Below are 21,210 nucleotides of genomic sequence, written 5' to 3'. Positions count from 1 at the left end.
TAAAAGAAGTATTGACTACATTGACACATCACGCACAAATACGAAACAAACATCACAGAAACATAATAAAAAGAAAACAAAAATTCGAGGTAGGAATGCTTGTACTACTTCGTACTCATCATAAATCTGTAGCACTCAAACGACGCAACGCTAAGTGGCGTCTGCTATATGAAGGACCTTATATAATTGTTAACATACCGCATCCTGGTGCGTATCTGTTACAACATCCTAGAACTAACAAAATTATTGGGCTATACGCACACCGAGATCTTAGAGCATTTCATGCTGAATAATGTCAAGGTCATACCCATCAAAATATTGCTAAGCAACTCGAAAAACTCTGTTGTTACAACACAGATAATAAGTAGTATAGAAATTTTCATTTCAGCGGTTCCAGTGACGCAGTTGAAGACAGAAGAACTCTTCTTTCAGCGCGCGCCTCCACCTGAAAGACGGAATATTAAAGTAAAATTTATGATTATGTAGCAGTGGATGACATATTAATTTTTCACGGAACATTTGTTACTGAAGGTACCACTGACTTGGCGTGACACCTGACGAACTGACAGACGTCATCTGTGAAGCGATCTTTTACTTTGAGAAATAGATTAGACGCACATCTCTCAACACGAAAAGCATCTATCAGTAGTCAAGGCCACACAGACACTCTACACACACGCACAAAACGCGAGGAATCGAACATTTTCTCTCTCTTACTATTTTGAATATTTATTGAGTAGTGAAAACGCCTGGTCTTGTCTACTGATGTAATGAATGTTGTGTCTAACCTATCTTAATTTCAGATGACATCACAAAAAACATCGATAATATCCCAGCAAAACCGCTAAAGAGGATGTAAATATCTGCAATTCATAAAATCAAATGTGACACGATGTAATAACCTATAGCGATGTAATGATGATGTAAACATGTTTATGTCCAACTATATTATGTTTATGCTAAGAAAATATGTGACGTGTGTATGTATAATTACTTATTTTTTTAACTGATGTATAGTGTAACTGTTACTATGTAAAAATTTGAACAACACGAGTGCCAAAAAGACATTGCATAGTGAACCACTGTTCACGGACATTAACGAACATTACTAACTCTGCAACTACGCGGAAACCTATGTGAAAGAAACTGTTAATGCCATTCATTATGCAGCGTATCTATGTGAACGCGATGAACGATTTCCTTGATTAATAACTACGAACATTTAGGTGAGCTATATTCAGCAAAAAAAACTGAAAGTGTGAAGTGCATAATTCGTGCATCGTCTAGTGACATTACTACAGTACCCAACTTCAAGATGTTAACTGGATTAAATGGACACAAAGTGCCTGTCCAGAAAACAACACGACGGGTGGAAGAATTTTGGTTGGAACTTCAGGGAATGAAATGTTCTCGAAATGTGACGGACACTCTTACCTGGACTGTCCAAGGATCGACGCCAGCTATGTGCCGTCCGAGGTTCTGCAACCAAGCTTCCACGGAATGTAAAAAACGAACTGCACGTGGACCAATTACTCGACGGGTCACGTCTGATCTGTAATAAGCAATGCTTTTAGTCACAACGAACTGCATCACTACGACTATAATGGAAATGAGAAATGGACACGCTTATGTATTAATCACGTTGTTATACAACGATGTTACTGTGATCAAAAAACTTTACCACGACGATACTAACCTGTAAAAAATTATTGTGCAGCGGATGAATATGAACTGTAATAACGACACGATGTGTATAGGTCAACGCACCTGAAAAATACGGACATTTTTCTTTGAAGTATTTCAAAACAATACTATGTAACTAAGAACATTCAACAATCTAAGTTGTATTGTGTTATAACGAATATTGTAAATTTAAAACTAAGTTACCTGTCATAGAATGTAGTCTTCATATGTAATCTTGGTTGAATATTTTCTTTGTGCAACGACTGAAAAACGCGCGCACACGAACAATATGAACTGCAATACTGTGCCGCGTGATCTAACTGTACGATATAACGGCAGTGCCGCAGTTACACAGACGCTTCTGCGCATGCGCGCACTCTATCTGCCAACATAAGAACTTTTACAGCGCACCCGCGTCATTCAAATTTTGTATATAATGTGTAATGTAAGTCATGTAAATAGTTGTAGGTAACTTAGATTTTCTTGTGCCTTTAGGTGAATTGCTCGCCTGCAGGTGTGTCCTTTCGCCTCGCAATTCAGGGGGCAATATAAAGGCACATTTGCATGCCGAGCGTGAGTTTCCTCGGAAACGCGAAATATTAATTAAATAAATAATCAGTGACAAATAAATAAAGCCTATGGCACACAACTGCAGCGCTGTGTCGCTGATAAAACAAAAGCACAATTACGTTACTCTTATGTTTGTTTAAGAAAGGAGAGCTCTGGTTGAAGTGGTGCGAGAAGCACGTATTTTTTTTATTGTCTGGCACACCGCCATATTTCATGTTATAGAAGAATACTGCGAGTTGCAACCACACTAGGCACTCGATTCTGTAAAGAATTTATATTTATAAAAGTAAGTAGGATTATGAACTGTAGGCTTATTCATTGAATATATCTGATTTAACTAACTGTATAACTTTTTTATGTTTAGTAGACAATCACCTCTGTACGACGTATTGGCATGGCTGGCAAATTATTGTAATATTGAGATTTAGATTATGAGTCCGCACCTACCGCAGCAGTCTTTGGAAACGATTTATTACGAAGTCCGATTATTCAGTTTTATTTCACGGTCAACTACGAGTAACATTGCCTTTACAAAAAAGCCATTGTCAAGCGTCTGATACCGAATAATTAAACGTCCAAGATCCAGATAAGCAAATACAATTGCAATCACAATCACCATCATACAGATAGAATAATTAACATATTTAAAATAACAACATTTTTATTTATTTATTTTATAATGCCTCTGTACGAGCCCTAATCTCTCTTATCTTATCTTTGTGGTCTTTCTGCGAAGTGTAAGTTGGCAGCAGTAAAATTGTACTGCAGTCAGCATCAAATGCTGGTTCTCTAAATTTCCTCAGTAGTGATTCACGAAAAGAACGCCTCCTTTCCTCTAGAGACTCCCACCCGAGTTCCTGAAGCATTTCCATAACACTCGTGTGATGATCAAACCTACCAGTAACAAATCTAGCAGCCCGCTTCTGAATTGCTTCTATGTCCTCCCTCAATCCGACCTGATAGGGATCCCAAACGCTCGAGCAGTTCTCAAGAATAGGTCATATTAGTGTTTTAGAAGCGGTCTCCTTTACAGATGAACCACATCTTCCCAAAATTCTACCAATGAACTGAAGACGACTATCCGCCTTCCCCACAACTGCCATTACATGCTTGTCCCACTTCATATCGCTCTGCAATGTTACGCCCAAATATTTAATCGACATGACTGTGTCAAGCGCTACACTACTAATGGAATAGTCAAACATTACAGGATTCTTTTTCCTATTCATCTGCATTAATTTACATTTATCTATATTTAGAGTTAGCTGCCATTATTTACACCAATCACAAATCCTGTCCAAGCCATCTTGTATCTTCCTACAGTCACTCAACGACGACACCTTCCTGTACGCCACAGCATCATCAGCAAACAGCCGCACATTGCTATCCACCCTATCCAAAAGATCATTTAATGTAGATAGAAAACAACAGCGGACCTACCATACTTCCCTGGGGCACTCCAGATGATACCCTCACCTCCGATGAACACTCAACATCGAGGACAACGTACTGGGTAGCTCAGTTGGTAGAGCACTTGTCCACGAAAGGCAAAGGTCCCAAGTTCGAGTCTCGGTCTGGCACACAATTTTAATCTGCCAGGTATTTTCTGGTTTTTCGTTAATCAGTGTTAGACCTGGACACTAACCTAATATTTAAGTACAAAATATTTAGGCACTGCTGCCTTTCTTTCTCCCAACCATTATGTTTTACTAAGAATATGTAATTCGACAAAATATACATGCATGTACATTGTTCCATTGCATTTCTGGCGTTATACGCCAAATTTATAAAAAGGACCCTGGAAACCTAACACTTAGCTTTTTTTAGTACCATGATTAATGTGTTACATCATGTTAAGTTACTTCCTGTATGTTCTGCTGGGCTTACCTGGTTTCTACTACCCTAAGCAATTTTCGTTAATGCTGTCTTCACTACTGCTACTAATGCTATGTTAATTCAAATTCATGTGCATTTAAGTTTTTAGGTGCTGTTGCCTTTATTGATGCTTAGTCATACTGATGTATTCTCCACGATATTACAGATCAATCCTGTAAATAGCCACAAAATGGCTCTGAGCACTACGGGACTTAACATCTTAGGTCATCAGTCCCCTAGAACTTAGAACTACTTAAACCTAACTAACCTAAGGACATCACACACATCCATTCCCGAGGCAGGATTCGAACCTGCGACCGTAGCAGCCCCGCGGTTCCGGACTGCAGCGCTAGAACTAGCCACACATACGTTTATTAATGAACCAGGTAAAGTTTGAGTAATGCATTCAAAATTGAGAAATAGTGTCTCCGAGTAATAGCTAGTGTTTCTTACGGGCTCTGAATCATTTATGGGGGTATTGTTCTCCTCAGAAGTAAGTTCTTTTACATATTACACGATTAAAAGTTTTAATAGTTATATTAATCCAATCCGTAATGTAAAGGTAGCTACTGTTATGTATCTATATTTCCACACATGCGTGCACATGACCATCAGCGAAGTTTGGTACACAGCTGATCACCACGTTTAGTTCCGGCACAGCTCTCGTGGCCTAGTGACCTCGTCCACACAGTGGGGCATGCTGTTTCTTTTCAGCCCAAGTAATGTAGATTTATGACTAGTTACTACCGTGCTACAGTTTTATACTTGACATGGCGAAACTTTGGCATGCAGTAGTTTAGTGTCACTGGCTTGTGAAAAAGACCAAATAGTTTTAGCTGAAATCTGGGTAAAGATTGGTTTCTATTTGCAACTGAGGCTGACGTGTTACATATTCAAGTTTTTGGTGCATCTTTACAATAAGACTATGAATATTCAGATGCAGAAACCATTAACATGAGCACTCACAGATTGAAACTCTGGTGCAAGTTTTATTTCACTCGCATTTGGGAGTGAATAAGTGCAGTGAAAAAATACATTATGCCATGAATAATTTGATGACAAATTGGCCCCACAATGTTTTACGCATAAACATTTTGCATTTGTTCCATATGCCATAGCACCCATAGAACACAAAGATAAAAATGTTTCTGCCAGGCTGCATATGAGCTCATTTCAAACAAAGCACTCCTATTGGCTCTTTATTTTACTTTTTTATTTTTCACATCTAGTTCCGTATGATCAAATTGAGGAGAAAATTTCCAAGGGCATGGGACGTGTCAGTGCATGAAATTACAACATAAAAGTAATAACAGATAAAATAAAATGTTTATGAATCCAAAGAAGACAAGCCATAAGTTTCTGTAAACCCATTCACCAATGTAACACAGGAATCAGCTTAATTTTTCAAGGAACTCTTCGACAGAATAGGAGTGACCCATGAGGAAAGTCTTCAGCTTCAATTTAATAGTGTGTGGATTACTTCTAAGATTTTTGAATTCTTGTGGTAGTTTATTGAAAATGGATGCAGTAGTATACTGCACAACTTTCTGCACAAGAGAAAAGGAAGCGCAATCCAAATGCAGATTGGATTTCTGCCTAGTACTAACTGAGGGAAAGTTGCTAATTCTTGGGAATAAGCTGATATTATTTACAAGACACATCAGTAAATTATACATATACATATATATATATATATATATATATATATATATATATATATATATATATATTGAGAGGCCAATGTCAGAATTCCCAGATTAATGAACAGGGGTCGACAAGTGGTTCGAAAACTTAAACCAATTATTGCACAAAATGCCCGTCACTGAGCCAAAAATATCCTATGAGAATGGGAAGAGTTACCTCAAAATACAATACCATACATCAAAAGCAAATGAAAATAAGCAAGGTAGGCTACTTTTTGTGTTGAACACTCACTTACTTCAAATACCATTCCAGTAGTAGAAATGGCAGCATTAAGTCTTTTAACAAGATCCTGAATTTGGCTTTCCATGACAGTTTACTACCTATCTGACCACCATTCAATCTGAACCGATCAGTTTCACTAATCATATGCCTGTTTGGTGAAATTGAAACGTTGGGTTTTGTTAAATTATGTGTTAGAAAATGTAAAAAGGAGTCTTACTGTGATTAAGTATTAATTTATTTTCTACAAGTCATGAACTTATGTCATGAACTGCAGTATTTGAAACAGTGCCAATGTTGCATTCATCTTGCTACCCTGTATTGCTATTGGTTATTCTCGTTTCAGCTGAGTTGTCCCTAATCGTAAGTGTTCGTCTTGCTTCTGATGCAAATCGTGGGTTGCGGAAGGAAAGTGGTGTCCCGAAGTTACAGCGACTGTTATCTATCTGTCATGGCTAAAACAGGCATCACTCGAGTGGCAGCACATAATTTCGGTGCCGCCACTCGAATGGCGGCCAAGTTGCATCAGTTTTGTTGCGTATGTGCATGTGATAACACGGCTATAGTATCGCAGTTTCTTCACTGCCCCCTTTGTTTGGTGCCTTATAATATGGAATAGTAAAATAAAATATTCTACAATTAACCTTAAATGGAAAGATACAAAATGATTAAGTTCTCATATGTGGTCTTGTAATATATATCAACTATAGATACTAGAAGACAAATGACTGATAAAAATATGAGTATTTTTACACATTGCCAATATAAACCTCAAAATGAAACGTAATATGGTATCGAACTGATCTATGTTCCAAATTAAAAAGTCACTTAAGACAAATTGAAACATCAAATCACAAATCAAAGCAAAACTACGCACATATATGAGGCACTTACAGAGGGAAATGTCATGTGGACTACTCACCCTTGTGTAGATAACCAGGCTTTAGGTTCGAAACTATAGACTAGTTTTTGCCAAAATTATGCTTAGATCACAGGCCAGCCACATGGCGTACAACTGCAGTTCTATTATAGTATGTCATATGGAGTTGAATGGTGGCACTCTTCTATATCGATGTCGTCACTATCGGCACTACAATGAGTATGAAAGATATTCTGTTTTGATATGCTTACCTACAGGAGACGTTAAATTGTTGATGTAGCATTTGATGGTAAATTCTCGCTTATTAAACTCGTAATTGAGTTCTTTCAAAAGATCATCTACTTCAGACATTTTTCTTGGATACTAAAATGCATGGAATTGGGAGATAATAAGATAATAACACTTGCAAAAATTACAATATATTTCCAAAATAAATAAAAAAATACTAAGATTTTATTCCCTTTTAAAAATATAGAGGTTATAAAAAGTTTTATTTCGTTTCTATGGATACTGTTATACTTCTTATGTTTAAAACTATGTTTACAGCATGGTTTCCCATATCTCTGGTACAGAAGTTCATATAGTCGTCTGTTATTGCATAAGAATGTCAGAATAACATTATGAATTCTTAGTCTGAGTTACCTGTCACTTGTTTCCTAATACGTGCTGTGACCAATTCTCATGTAGCGGAAACAGATTTAAACTCTTAAGCAACTTGTTTTATGAGGAGTATAGTTTCATACTTTTCTCAGGAAATGAGAACATGAAGTTCTGTGGTGGAAAAGCGTATAGGGTAATGTGACAAATAAATTGTGTAAAGTGCGACACTAAAACTGTTTCATAATATTCCCGTGCACTCCTGGGTCTTTGCAAATGATGTTTTCTGTGGAAAACTACAATAAAACATTCGATAGTTAATGGTTTAGCACGATCATTTGTAAATAAGAAGCACAGAATCATTCCACAGTTGCTTGTAGGAATAACAGTCAAAACAAAGAACCAATATTGTCATTAGGATTAAAAATTGCTATACATTTTCGGCTTATTTCGGGACATAATCGCCAATTTGTCGTATATTAGCAAAAACTAAGCTACTGGTTAACGTCTATTAAGTTGCAAGGCGATGACACCTTTGCATTTGCGTACTACTGTCATTGTAGCAAGGGAACGCGTTTATGAAAGGACCCAGAAACATTTGTTTGTATTTGAGTTTGTACATGATTGTCATTTTGAACTAAAGTCGAACATAAACTGAAGACCGTATGTTGTGCTTTACAGCATCAGTTTTCAATGACGATCTTCTAATGCCACCTTATGAATCTTTTCCATTGGTGCCCTTATAAGTTTTGTACAAAAACGTCACATCTGATTATCTACATTGTCCACGACTTTGATTAAACCAGATATAGGACATAACAATGAAACATTGGGTACTGAATCGGGAGAATCACAGATTATTCTGTGACGCAGTGTCCAGAACTATTTTTCCCTAAGTGTTGCACACTGGTTTAAGACTTCTGAAGTAATTATCACTGTATTGGTCATTTTATAACGTTTGATTGTCGTCAAACTGCATCGGTAATGCCATGAGAACTTTTATTGCCGATATTCCTTGATTTGTCTCGCACTGTCATCCTCATTTTAGTTCCCATCTCGCTGTATCCATTTCTCCTTTACATTTTCTGCAGGTCAACTTACACTATTTTGTGCGATTCTCTCAATGTAAGCAGTATATTTTCAACGTATTTCTGAAATTTCATTATCTTAACAAGAAACAGAAGATGGAAATAAGAAATTTTAAAACTCAAGTTCCTAGTGAAGAGCATCAATCGTGTTAGCGTACTAAGGAAAAAAAAAACAATAAGGAAACTGTCAGCATACTTAACTTATAAGCAACATTAAAACTAGAATAAGTGAAAAGCAGTGACAGTGTCATCTCACGAGCTCACAATCTTGCTACAAAACAAGAACTGCTCTTAGGTTCTGCGAAGTTACTTACGGAGTTTCTGCGACAGCGTATCCAGAGATGGTAATAAAGCATGTTGTGCGTGCTTGATTTGTTGACAAACAGATTACTAGTGAAGTAATGTAAATTTCGGGATTTTTGAATAATGTCTGATTCAGATGAGGACTACGTTGAATATGGAACTCCTCTAGACCCTTTAGATGAAGGTTCGTTGCAAACTGTAGTCCTCCTTTTGGTAGTGCTTGTATTAGGATCACTGTTACGATGTGGTTTAAAAGAAACCAAATGTTTTATATGCTGTCACGCCAACTTTCCTCTGTTAAATCAAAGATATGAGAAGGAGTACATAGTGAAACAAACAACACATTATGAAGACTGAGATTCAGATATGACTACTCGTTCTAGATGATTTATTTACAAGTAGTTATCGAAGTCTCCTGTTGGACGAATGTCATTTCATATATAGAAACATAAATTCTGTTTGTTGCAGAAAATACTGTTTGTGTATATATTGCCAAACCAATTATTTTAAATTTGTACGTAATAAAAGCTCTAGTGTTATTGACTGTCTAGCAGGCTATTCTTCCCAGCTGTCCAATGTGAATATTGATTGTCACATCAATTGTCATAGGTCCTTCCTCATACCACGAATACTACTGTAACCTTGTGCATTACTCAAATTTTAGATGCTGTTCCCAAGAAAAAGCCATTCAGGCTGGAAGAAATTGTTGCTAGGAATAGCAAACAGAGGTTTCATGGAGCTTTTACTGGAGGTTTTTCTGCTGGTTTCTTTAATACTGTTGGCTCATTGGAAGGATGGACACCATCAACCTTCAAGTCCTCTCGATCAGACAAGGCAGAGAGAAAGATTCAGAAACCAGAAGACTTTATGGATGATGAGGTAAATATAGACTTTAAATTTTACCATGTTTATCAGTGAGCTGAGATTTGTTGTTGGAGTATATACATAAATAAATTTCAAATATTGTAAACTAAGACACAGAAAAATGTAATGAAGACTACTGGTGCTCCCTTTATCAGAGATGAAATTTTGAACTCCCGTGAAAACAGAAAAATGAGAGCCGTAGTTGTGATTTCTAAAGCAATTCACCGATCAATGTAAAAATACATGATTATAAAATTTTAAATGATGGACCCATTTTCAAAACTTCGTGTTTATTCGAGTACAAACCCAAAATAAACAAGCTTTATATCAATGAAAAGAGGAAGTTTTGATTTTTTTTTCATAATGTTTGCTCTAAATTTAATAATTTGTAATTAATTAGTGTTTAAAAATTTGAGCCTGTGTAAGTTATAATTGGTAGGGCTTGTACAGAAAATGCCATCTCAGAACTGTCCATACAGATGGTCAGGTTATTCCAAGTTCTCGACTGGCTCTATTGGTGGACTTACTTTGACTGTGCACAAAACTTTCTTGAGTATGTTGAACATCATCCTCTAACACATGTGATCAGCTGTGCTTTTTTCTTTGCATACACTCCCAGTCTCTTTAAATTGCTTAAACCAACGGCTAATGCTTTTGAGAGTTGATGGTAGAATACCAAATTTGGTATGAAATGCCTGCTGCGCTGCAATTTGCGACTCACTCTTTGCAAATTTGAGAACACAGAAAACCTTGTGCCCACAGTCTCCATCTCACTCACAACTGACAGTGAAGCGGAATAACGGCCCTATTGCCGCTTGAACTCTACCAGCTGCTTTGAAACCATCACTGCCCACCGAAAACTTTGAAGCTTTCTCTCTTCGTTGGTATAGAGCTTGTTCAGTTTGGATTTGTACTTAAATACATACAAATTTTTGAAAATGAGTCCATCATTTAGAACAACCCTGTTTTCTTAGAATACTGCTGGAAGGTATTTTATGAACAGTCTTCCTTATCAATGCAAATTATTGTGTTCCATAAGAAAATATATGTTCTGTCCCTCTCCCAATTTTGTCAGAATTTGATGTACAAGTGTGGTTGATTGTGGTCACAGAATTTCAGAGTTACTTCATTTGGAGTACAGAATTAGTTAGTTGTAGCTGATAATTCATTCAGTTTTTTTTTAAAAGAAGATAAGCACCAGTGGTTCAGTTGTTTGAACTGTTAACGTGTGTTATTAAAAATATGAATTAAAAGAATTGTTGACGGGGCACTACTGCAAGAAACCATTACTCTAAAAGATGAAGTAAAAAGGTTAAGAGAACTAGTTGACACAATAATTTACATTATGTACTGCTTAGAAAGACTCATCAGCTCTTTGACTCCCTACATACATTACAAGTATTGTAACTGAAGATGTGCAGCTACATAGTGAGGATCAAAAGGAGAGTTACTGGTGCAAGCTGCCATTCATACAAATTTAAACCCTTGGTTAAATCCTTAGTTTTTGAAGTTTCTAAAAATTCCAAAGAAAGAGGAAGGGGCACTGAGCTGAAGAAAAGATTGCTCCATGTCCTACATCAGGAAGGAAGCAGGGTATAGGCAATGACTTTGAAGCAATAATATACCAACAGTAAAGATACAAATTTGTAAAGAGCTACTAACATTAAACTGGCTGTAATTAATGAGGTAAATATTGATTCACACACTTCAGGTATCATAATAGTGATGTGAGAGAATGATGGCCAGTCACAATTTTTTCAAATTAGCATATATTTTTTCATGGCTGGTTTCAGACATGTTCTTTTGGAGTTTTACAGTCTTTAAACTAACACATAACATATTTAACTCTTTTACTTTTTATTCAGTTAAACTTATTGAAAGGAAAAAATCAGAATAGTATAATCCTGACCTACGAAATTCGATAATAAAAAAAGAATAAAAAGAGTATTGATAATACAGCATAAGTATTTGCATATTTATTATGTATTCATCCACAGACCACCTGTTACAGTTGTATTGGACATGCCAGAAAGAAGCAGAAGTAATATAAACATATGAAAGTTTTACAAGATAGGATGGAAAAGGTGAGGATAGATTGGGAAATAGGCCATGGCCTAATGAAAGGAACCATCCCAGCATTCACCTTTACGACAAGGAAAACCCAAATCAAGATGACTGGACAGGGAAATAGGGAATAAACCCTGGTCCTCCTGAGTGTGAGTCCAGTACATTAAGGTGGGTAGGACGTCAAACGGGCCGACTTCGAGCAGGAGAGTCACCACAGGACATTTTAATTTCTGCTGTCTATACTTTTACAAATAAATTCATAAGACTTTGTCACCACGACCAGGAAGGATTGAGGACTCACACACATTGGAGTGAAAGTTCAAAAATGAAGCAAAATACCTTTTTTTACATGTGAAATTTCATCATTTTTTTTTCTTATTACTGGCTGCATTTGTTGCTATAGGTACACTTTTCTTCCTAAGTAAGAGATATTCTTCGATGAATTTTTCATAGCATGCAAACAGTAGTTACAGGTGTATGAAACTCTAGAATTTTCCAAATCTATTAAAAAACTGTGGAAAAAATTGAGATAATTAACTATAAAACTTGAGCTTTTTATAAACATGAAGTTTAAAATGTAACAGTTCATTCATTTTTTCATAAATTAAATAACTTCTAGAGTTCCATACACCTGTAACTATGGTTTGTATGCTGTGCAAAATTCATCAAACAGGCTCTCTTACTTATGAAGAAAAGTGTACCTATAGCAACAAATGCAGCCAGCAGCAAATGAAAAAACGATGAAATTTCACATGTAAAAGAATGTGTTTTGTTATGTTTTTGAGCTTCCACTGATATGAGCATGAATCCTGAATTCTTCCTGGTCATGCTGTCAAAGTCTTATGAATTTATTTGTAAAAGTATAGACAGTGGAAATTAAAATGTCCTGTGGTGCCTCTCCTGCTCCAAGTCGGCCTGTTTGATGTCCTAACCCCCCACCCCTTAAGACTGGGTATCCCACCTTGCTTGGTACATGATTGGAAGGGAAATAACAAAACACATTATCTACATTGTGAGTGCAATATGCATTATAAGTAAATAAATGAAAAGAAATTTTGAAAGTATAAACACATGAACAAATTAAAAAACACTGCATAAATGTGCAACATGCACAATAAGACAGTCAATGATGTAGGTAACACATGAAACTTTTAATAACACCCCTAAAAAAGTAAATGTTTTATACTATTGCCAAAAGGTATGAAGCATGAGCACACAAAAACCTGCCTACACTACAACCATTGCAATTAAGTTAGCACCAGATCCTTCCTCAGCAGAAGTGTGTTGCACCACATCTGAAGCAGAGAAAACAGAAGACCAACAGCAGAAACATTCTTCCACCTTGACAAACACAGCACTGATTGGTCGGTTTATTTGAGGGAGTGGCCCAAACAGTGAGGTCATCCGTCCCATTGCCTTAGGGAAGGAAGTCAGCTTTGCCCTTTCAAAGGAGTCATCCTGGCATTTTCCTGAAGCAGTTTAGGGATATCATGGAAAACCTAAATCAGGATAGCCAGACATGGGTTTGAATTGTCATCCTTCTGAATGTGAGTCCAGTGTACTAATCACTACACTACCTTGCTCAGTACAGCACTGATGGTACATCAGTTAATAGAATCAAAAGAACCCAGCAATGACTGAAGGCCTAGTAATCCTATGAGGTAACATATTCATTTACATTGCAGGAAGACTTCTCACAAGAAATGATTTTAACTCTGATCTAAACACCATTTTCTTCTCCAATCTCTGTATGTATATTGGGAGTGCATTATAAAAAGACACGAAAGTGGCTCACATATCTTTGAGTGCAGGTTGGTCTAGCTAGTTCCATGTGGAGGGAGCCACATTTGCGAGTATTATAGCTGTGGTAGTTGGAGTTGGTTAGCAGGTCACCAAGTCTAGCTTTTGTAATCAACATACATTTGTACATAGGCTCTATAAAAAGTGGTGGGAGCACATTTATAATTCATACCAGTCTTTATTGACAAATGTTCACCCTATTACATGCCTTTAGTATAATCACCCCACATCTCGAGCACCTCCTCCCCCACAGATGGAAGGTGTCGTACACTTGTCAATGCATCTATCTGTGTCAATGACTGTTCTTTGGCATGGATGATGTTGTCTCTTGTGATGCAGCATATGCCATGAAGAGATTCCTTCATTTTGGCGTGTAGGTCATAACTGCACTGACTCATATCAGGTGAATACGGTGGATGTTCCAGTATCTCCCAGCCTCACATACACAGGAGCTCCTGCACAGGATTTACCATATGGCATTGTGCATTGTCATGAAGGATGATTGTATGCGTTTCATTGGCAATTCATGTATAGGAAGAGGCAAGGAGCTTAACTGTCGTGTTGACCATGGGTGGATGTCCCGAACAGGGCTGATCTTGAATGAAATCCCTGCCATCCCAAAACACTTTCACCCATCTAGCCACTGTACAGTGTGGCAATGCTGCATCTCATCAAGCCTCACATAATCTCTGAAAATGTTGTGCACTCCAATGACATGCCACTTGCCTTGATCCATGCATGTTGTTTGTGTTTCCGAAACATTCTGTTAGGGCACTTAAACTGGCCTCCCACCCTGTCACACGGTACCCACTGCAACTGACTGGAACACAACCGTTGCCACTCACTGCACCATTTCAGCTGACCTTCTGCTATCAGATACAGAGAGTGTGCATGCCCTGGGATGTACATCTTCATGTTACAGCAGTGTTGGCACTAATATATTGTTGCCCTAATATATTTATGCGAAGAGAACAGTAAGAAATACAACTTTGTAAATAGGGGGCTTGCAATGAGCTCTAGCCAAGTTGTGTGGCAAGTTTTGAATAGCTCTTTACGGTAATGTAAAAATTTCACTTATGTGATTAATAATTTTACCCCAGAAAACTGTTCCATAAGCTACAAGGGACTGGAAGTAACCAAAATAAGCCTTTCTGTCAACATCTGGGAGCAAACTTTAGAAATAATGCTCAGAGCAAAACATGCAGAACTGAGTTTCTGAGAGGCATTAGATACATGGTCTTTCCAGTTTAAGTCATTCTCAACATGCATTTCTTAAAGTTTTGTGCAACGTATCTCTTCTAACTCATCTCTACCCAGTACCAGATGGAGATCTTTGTTTTGACTCTTCTTCCCAAATTGTATATAAAGTTAGTTTTCTTCACATTTAGGGCAGCCTATTGGTAATGAACCATTAATGTAAGGACTTTATCAGTTGTAGTGGATAGAGATTCCTTAACATCACTCACTATTACACTAATGTCATCTGCAAACAACATGATCTTGGGGGCAGCATCTGAGGTTTGTATATCATTTATAGTTTAGGTACTGAAGGGGGCCTAACACACTACCCTGGAGTAAACCTATTTTGATTTTCCTTGCATCAGATACTAATGTGATTTTATGATTAGTGTGAGCTGACTTGAGCTCCACAACCTGTAATATCTTTATGAAATATGATTGAATCCACTTGTGTTCTATAGCTTTTATCTCCACAGCATCCAACTTACCTAAAAGCATTTCATGAGTAACTGCATCAAAAGTATTATAAAGGTCTAAATTAACTCTAACACTCTCATTCTTATCCAAATTACTATTTCATCAGTGTAATCATTTATTGCTGTCCTGTTCTTCTTCCAGTTTGAAAGTCATGCTGCTTACTATCCAGTAGGCTGTGCTTTTATATGTATTTGGCAATTCATTGTTTCATTAATCTCTCAGTTACTTTGGAAAGTGCCAAGAGGAGTGTAATAGGTTGGTAATTCTCAGCTTTATGCCTTTTTCCACACTTAGTCTGCAGCTCATGGTCTAGTGGCTAGCGTTGTTGCCTCTGGATCACAGGATCCTGGGTTCAATTCCCAGCAGGGTCAGGGATTTTCTTCGCCTGGGGGCTGGGTGTTTGTATTGGTGTCATAATTTCATCATTTGGGAAAAGTGGCAAGACTGGACATTGCAAAGATTGGGAATTTGTACGGGTGTTGATAGTCATGTAGTTGAGCATCCCACAAACCAAATACCATCATCATCATCATTTTTCCACACTTGAATAAAGGTATCACTTTCGATATTTTTAATCTTTTGGGGAAGACACCCTCAGTGTATGATAAATTAACATGAGACAAGGACTTCGCAATTTGTGAAGCAGTATGGATTATAAGTGACACTGTTGCATCATCTACACCAGCTGACATTTTGCATTTGAGACCTTTAATCACCTTTACAACTTCATGCTCATTAGATGGATCTAACCTCATGCTGTATACTTCTGTGTAAAACGTAAGTTTAACCTTATTACTGAAATTTAAGCTAAGTTTTTGGGAAGCATTTATAAACCAATCATTTATGTAATTTGGCAGGCCATTTTTGCCACTATTGATCATAAGCATTTATAAGAGTAATTTCCTGCTGTTCATCTATCTTCCCTGTCCACTTTTTACAGTATCCCACACAGATTTTGATTTGTTACCTGACATTCTTATTATGTAATCATTTCTAAGCAGCTTTGCCTTTGCATTTACCTATCTATATATTTTCTTATAGGCCTTGACATATTCTATAAACTGAGAATCTGTGGGTGTTCTTATTTTAGAACTGATACCAGAGAAGGAAAGTTGCTACTCACCATATAGCGGAGATGCTGAGTCGTAATAGGCACAATAAAAAGATTCACACACTCATAGCTTTCAGCCATTAAGGCCTTTGTCAGCAGTAGACAGACATACACACACGCACACACACACACTCACACGCACACAAACGCAACTTGCACACATGTCGTCAGTTTCAGAGAGCTGAAACTAGTTACTGTTTAAATTACATGTCTTTAACAGTTAAATTGATCTAAAGTATGCCTACAGATAACAGAAGATTAGTGAGAGAAACATTATGTTGCAATTTTTAATGTAATTTCAATTTGTTTTCAGTTTACAATTTTTCAAATTGAGCTTACCCATCGTACAATGCTATGATGATGTGAGGTATACATATAGGTCGTTATAACATTTTGTCTGCAGACGGGTGTGCATTTTATCGAGAACTTTAAAATTTCTCTGAAACTGTTTATACAAAATAAATTATTCATTTGCAGAATCTAGTAATGATAATTGCAGTTTTTTCTCATTATCTTGCATCCTATACACTTCCTTGTGGACATCACTGTACACAAAGTTAGGGGTACAAGGGCCCCACGCGATTTGAGGCGCCATGTCTCAAACTGCGCGGCCCCTCCAGCCGGAAGTTCGAGTCCTCTTTTGGCCATGGGTGTGCGTATTGTTCTTAGCATAAGTTAGTTTAAGAGGTGTGTAAGTCTAAGGACCAATGACCTCAACAGCTTGGTCCCTTAGAAATTCACACACATTTGAACATTTTAGTAGAAGGGCAGAGAGAGCTTTATAACACAAAATACAAATAGAGTATAGAGGGTAAAAACGCTGCAGAAAGATCCAGGAAATAAAGAGGTAAGAAAGTTACATTAATTAAGACCATGTACATGATGAGAATAATACACTAGTAGAAGTACTGTAATACATCTGTGGAATTTGGAATAATTTTTGGTTGGAAGGGCATCCAAATGATCTGATTAATGAAGTAACTTTAGCCCCCTCTGTCCCACAGCAGATCCATCAGTAACACATTTGATGTTATCTCTGCAAATAGTTTGTAATTGTCCACTTTGCCTAATGGGCACTGTTCATATACCAGTACAGATTGCTGCACAAAACTTACAAGTCAGTTGTGCCATCTCACGTATTATCTTTTCTTGTACTATGTAGGTGTGTTGCACCAGTGAGAAATGAATGATCCTGGCAGTGTGCTTAATCTGTATTTTACAAAGGATCCCTTTATGCATACATATGATAATGACAGGTGATTATGGATACTGACTGTGGCAAAACACAGTTTTTTTAGTTTATTTCACTAACATAAAAATGACTTTCGTCCATATACAACCTCAAAAAGACTGTGCCCAGGAAGTCACTATGGTGTTCAAACCGTCTTTGCTTAGAAGACTGCTGTACTTGTATTATATTACAGAGATTGAATGGATAGCAGAAGGGTAAGGGTGTGGGTTAGGAATTTTGGTACCTCACTCTCACTTCAGGGTGCGAGTTAAAAGAAGTTGCATTCTTTGTAAGTATCTTATCAGTATGATGTTTGATAAAGGGATGCTTTTCCCTTCTATTAGTTCTATTAGTGAGATGCTATTCTGCTTGGGCTAAGACACAATGGCCCACATCAAAGCAGATAGGGTCCCCCCCAAAGTCAAAGTCTGTAAGGGGTAACAACAGTGAGGCTGAAGATACTGCTCATGGCAGTGGGTTTCACTGTAGGCAGTAAGTGGATACTCCTCTGTACTGACAGTTTCACAGATCTGGAAATACATTTTTTTGAGACATAGTATTGTATTATCTGTATTATCCGTTCATTGGCCTTAGCGACCATTTGAAATTTATAATAGAATTTCGAATCACACCACACATTCAGAAGTTAGTCTAATGTCTACATGTTTTTACGTGTGTGTTAAGTTGAATATACATACATCATATGTCCCCATTTTCAGTTCAGATTCACCAATTTTCTTGTTCTATGATGAATGTTGACATGGTGTGCCACAAATATGCAAGTAATGAATTTGATTGCCTCTGCAACCTTACATAGTTGACAAATATCTGGTTGTATATCACTCATCTTAAATATAGATGATGTTTTACAGGATGTAGGTGAATTTGGCATAGCTCCAAAGGTTCTCCGTTCAACAAGTGACTATGCTGATCACCTCAATGCAAGAAAAAGAGAGAGGGTGGGCCCAGCAACTGGACCAATTCCAGGAGAGCCAGTTTTAAAGCAGCTGCTACAGCCAGCAAGGTAAATGTTCATATATAGTTATGTAGTATTTTGTTGGATAAAAACTGAGAACTAACAGTTTGCACAGTTGTTGTACTCTGCACCCTACAGAGTAATATTTATGTATTTTGTAGGACTATTGTAATATTGTTTCTGTCAGCTTTGACTCATGACATGATCAGTGTATACATTGTGGCAAGCATGACTTCACTCATTACACCCATGAACAAACATGAATAACATGAGAAATATTTAACTTCAGCAAGAGAATGAAACTGATGGGACAACCATGGGAAGTAGGTGATTTTGGACAGGGGTAGACTAAGTATACGACAATAAGAATAATGACATCATTTCAAATCAAATCTTAACACAAAAATGAAGCACATGGATTTCTCAACACATAGGACAACCAAAAAATGCAAAAACTAAACAATGGGAATCGTAAATTTCACTTGACCTATATAGCTGAAACGGAGACAACAATAGCAACAACCCATACGCAGTGTGAAAATCCAGTACTGCAAATTTCACTGGAACTGTATGGTTCATCGTAGCACTCAATACCAAGTAACCTTCACACTAATCAAAGACTGTGATTGCAAATTTCATTTGACCTATATTGCTCATCTGAAGCCCTCAGCATAACATACATACAAGAACCTCCAAAACATGACACTACAAATTTCAGTTGACCTATATGGTAGCTGAAAGGATGTCTGCAGTACCAAAGACCAACACACTCAAATTGTCAAGCCTGTCATCCAAACATTCACTTACCATATCTATCTAAAATGAAGTCACAGTACAACAAACCAAAACTCACGCACCTAACTAATATCAAAAATGTAACCTAACCAATGACGATAAAGCAATATCCATGTTACCTAGCAACCATAATCCAACACAATTACCAAAGATCGGCAAGAAAAACCCCAAAATTCATGAAAACTTACATTGTCACCAATTTAAGTATACACAAACAATTGTGAACATAAACAATCATGGTAAAATCAAAACAAAAAATTCTCACCAGCCGAAGCCTTTGCACCGGCTGGAGTGGCCGAGCGGTTAAAGGCGCTACAGTCTGGAACTGCACGACCGCTACAGTCGCAGGTTCGAATCCTGCCTCGGGCATGGATGTGTGTGATGTCCTTAGGTTAGTTAGGTTTAAGTAGTTCTAAGTTCTAGGGGACTTATGACCACAGCAGTTGAGTCCCATAGTGCTCAGAGCCATTTGAAGCCTCTGCGATCAGTCCAAATAACTATAGGAACTTAATAGTATACAACATATCTTTGTCCACTGCAGCAAGAAATTACCATCTCGTAAATTTTTTGCCAAAAAAGATAAATAATAATATATCTCAGACTATAAGAAACACATGGAACTAATAATTCCGAACACAAACATGAATCCATCAGCCACAATAAGCAAATTCAAGGTAACTCACTAGCAAACTGGCACAAACTCTTTCAATAATATCAAATCACAAATGTCAAATGACTCACTAATGTACCTACCAAACAACTTCAAACTATAAACATCCAAACAAGAGAGCACTACCAAACATTGCAACAAGCTACCCGCAAACTCGATCCACTATGATACCACACAACACGAGTCAAAGGAGATGGACGGTACTGCAATTTTCAGTTGACTCAAATAAAATAACAGTAGTACTAGTAGTAGTAGTAGTAGTAGTAGTATTATTATAGTGGATGGGTATTTAATTTTTAAGTGCAAATGTTCTTTTGAACCATTTGCAGACCATTATTTTGCTATTTTATTTGACAATGTTCAGAAGCAGAAATTATTGTGTTCATTGCAAATGAGAATTGTGTTTTGAAGTGAAATAATAAACATAAAATCTTTCGTGTACTATGGGACATTCGATCCCTGTGAGAAATAACAGAAATCAAATGCTGAGGTATTGTAAATACGTTCACAAACGGTAATCACTATTGGAACTGTTGACAAATCTAAGTACTGTAGTTGCTGTGTGTAATTTGAAAAAGAGATGTGTAACAGAGTAACTTAACAAGAAACTTGGTACTTATCATTTGAAACTTATTGTGCGTTCCATTCTAACAGAAATTTATGAGACTGGTTATCCTGTCCTCATAAAGCATCATTATATATTCGATGTGTGTGTATTTCGAGCTACTGATTTTCATTGTATTAGCATGACAATTCCTATATCATTGTAAGACATTCATTGGATAAATAAATAACTAAATTATCTGTTTCCTGTCTCATAAACTGTAACACATATACATCATAAGTTTTATAAGATACTTCCTTGTCATACATAATTGACTGCGGTGGCTAAGGGGATATGATTGACTTTCTCTAGCCTGATTTGCTCTAGGTCACTATATTAACCATTTCTTTCATTATGAGTAGCTTTCTGTTGTGTATTCCTCCCTTTCCGTTTGTGTTTGCCAGTTGTTGATTTTTGCATGGGTTTTTCCTCTTCTGGTTTGATTTACAGCACTGCA

General features: G+C 37.1%; 1 protein-coding gene across 2 annotated transcripts in view; it reads left to right on the top strand.

Moving 5' to 3' along the window:
* Positions 1–8,964: 8,964 nt before the first annotated feature.
* The window catches only part of LOC124607162 (G patch domain-containing protein 1 homolog), a 43,472-nt gene continuing 31,226 nt past the window's right edge, over positions 8,965–21,210 (top strand). Inside the window, exons 1-3 of one of the 2 annotated variants that reach the window (XM_047139374.1) lie at positions 8,965–9,103; positions 9,584–9,798; positions 18,581–18,732. In XM_047139374.1, the coding sequence (XP_046995330.1) occupies positions 9,043–9,103; positions 9,584–9,798; positions 18,581–18,732 (428 nt within the window). In that variant the 5' untranslated portion in view covers positions 8,965–9,042. Of the gene's footprint in view, positions 9,104–9,257; positions 9,318–9,583; positions 9,799–18,580; positions 18,733–21,210 lie in introns of those variants that run through there. The other variant, XM_047139375.1, reaches the window with a different exon arrangement.

This window comes from Schistocerca americana, chromosome 3 (genome assembly GCF_021461395.2).
Source record: "Schistocerca americana isolate TAMUIC-IGC-003095 chromosome 3, iqSchAmer2.1, whole genome shotgun sequence".
Taxonomy (NCBI): domain Eukaryota; kingdom Metazoa; phylum Arthropoda; class Insecta; order Orthoptera; family Acrididae; genus Schistocerca; species Schistocerca americana.
The sequence above is the reverse complement of the archived record's forward strand: the minus strand, read 5'-3'. Positions and strand labels throughout refer to the sequence as shown.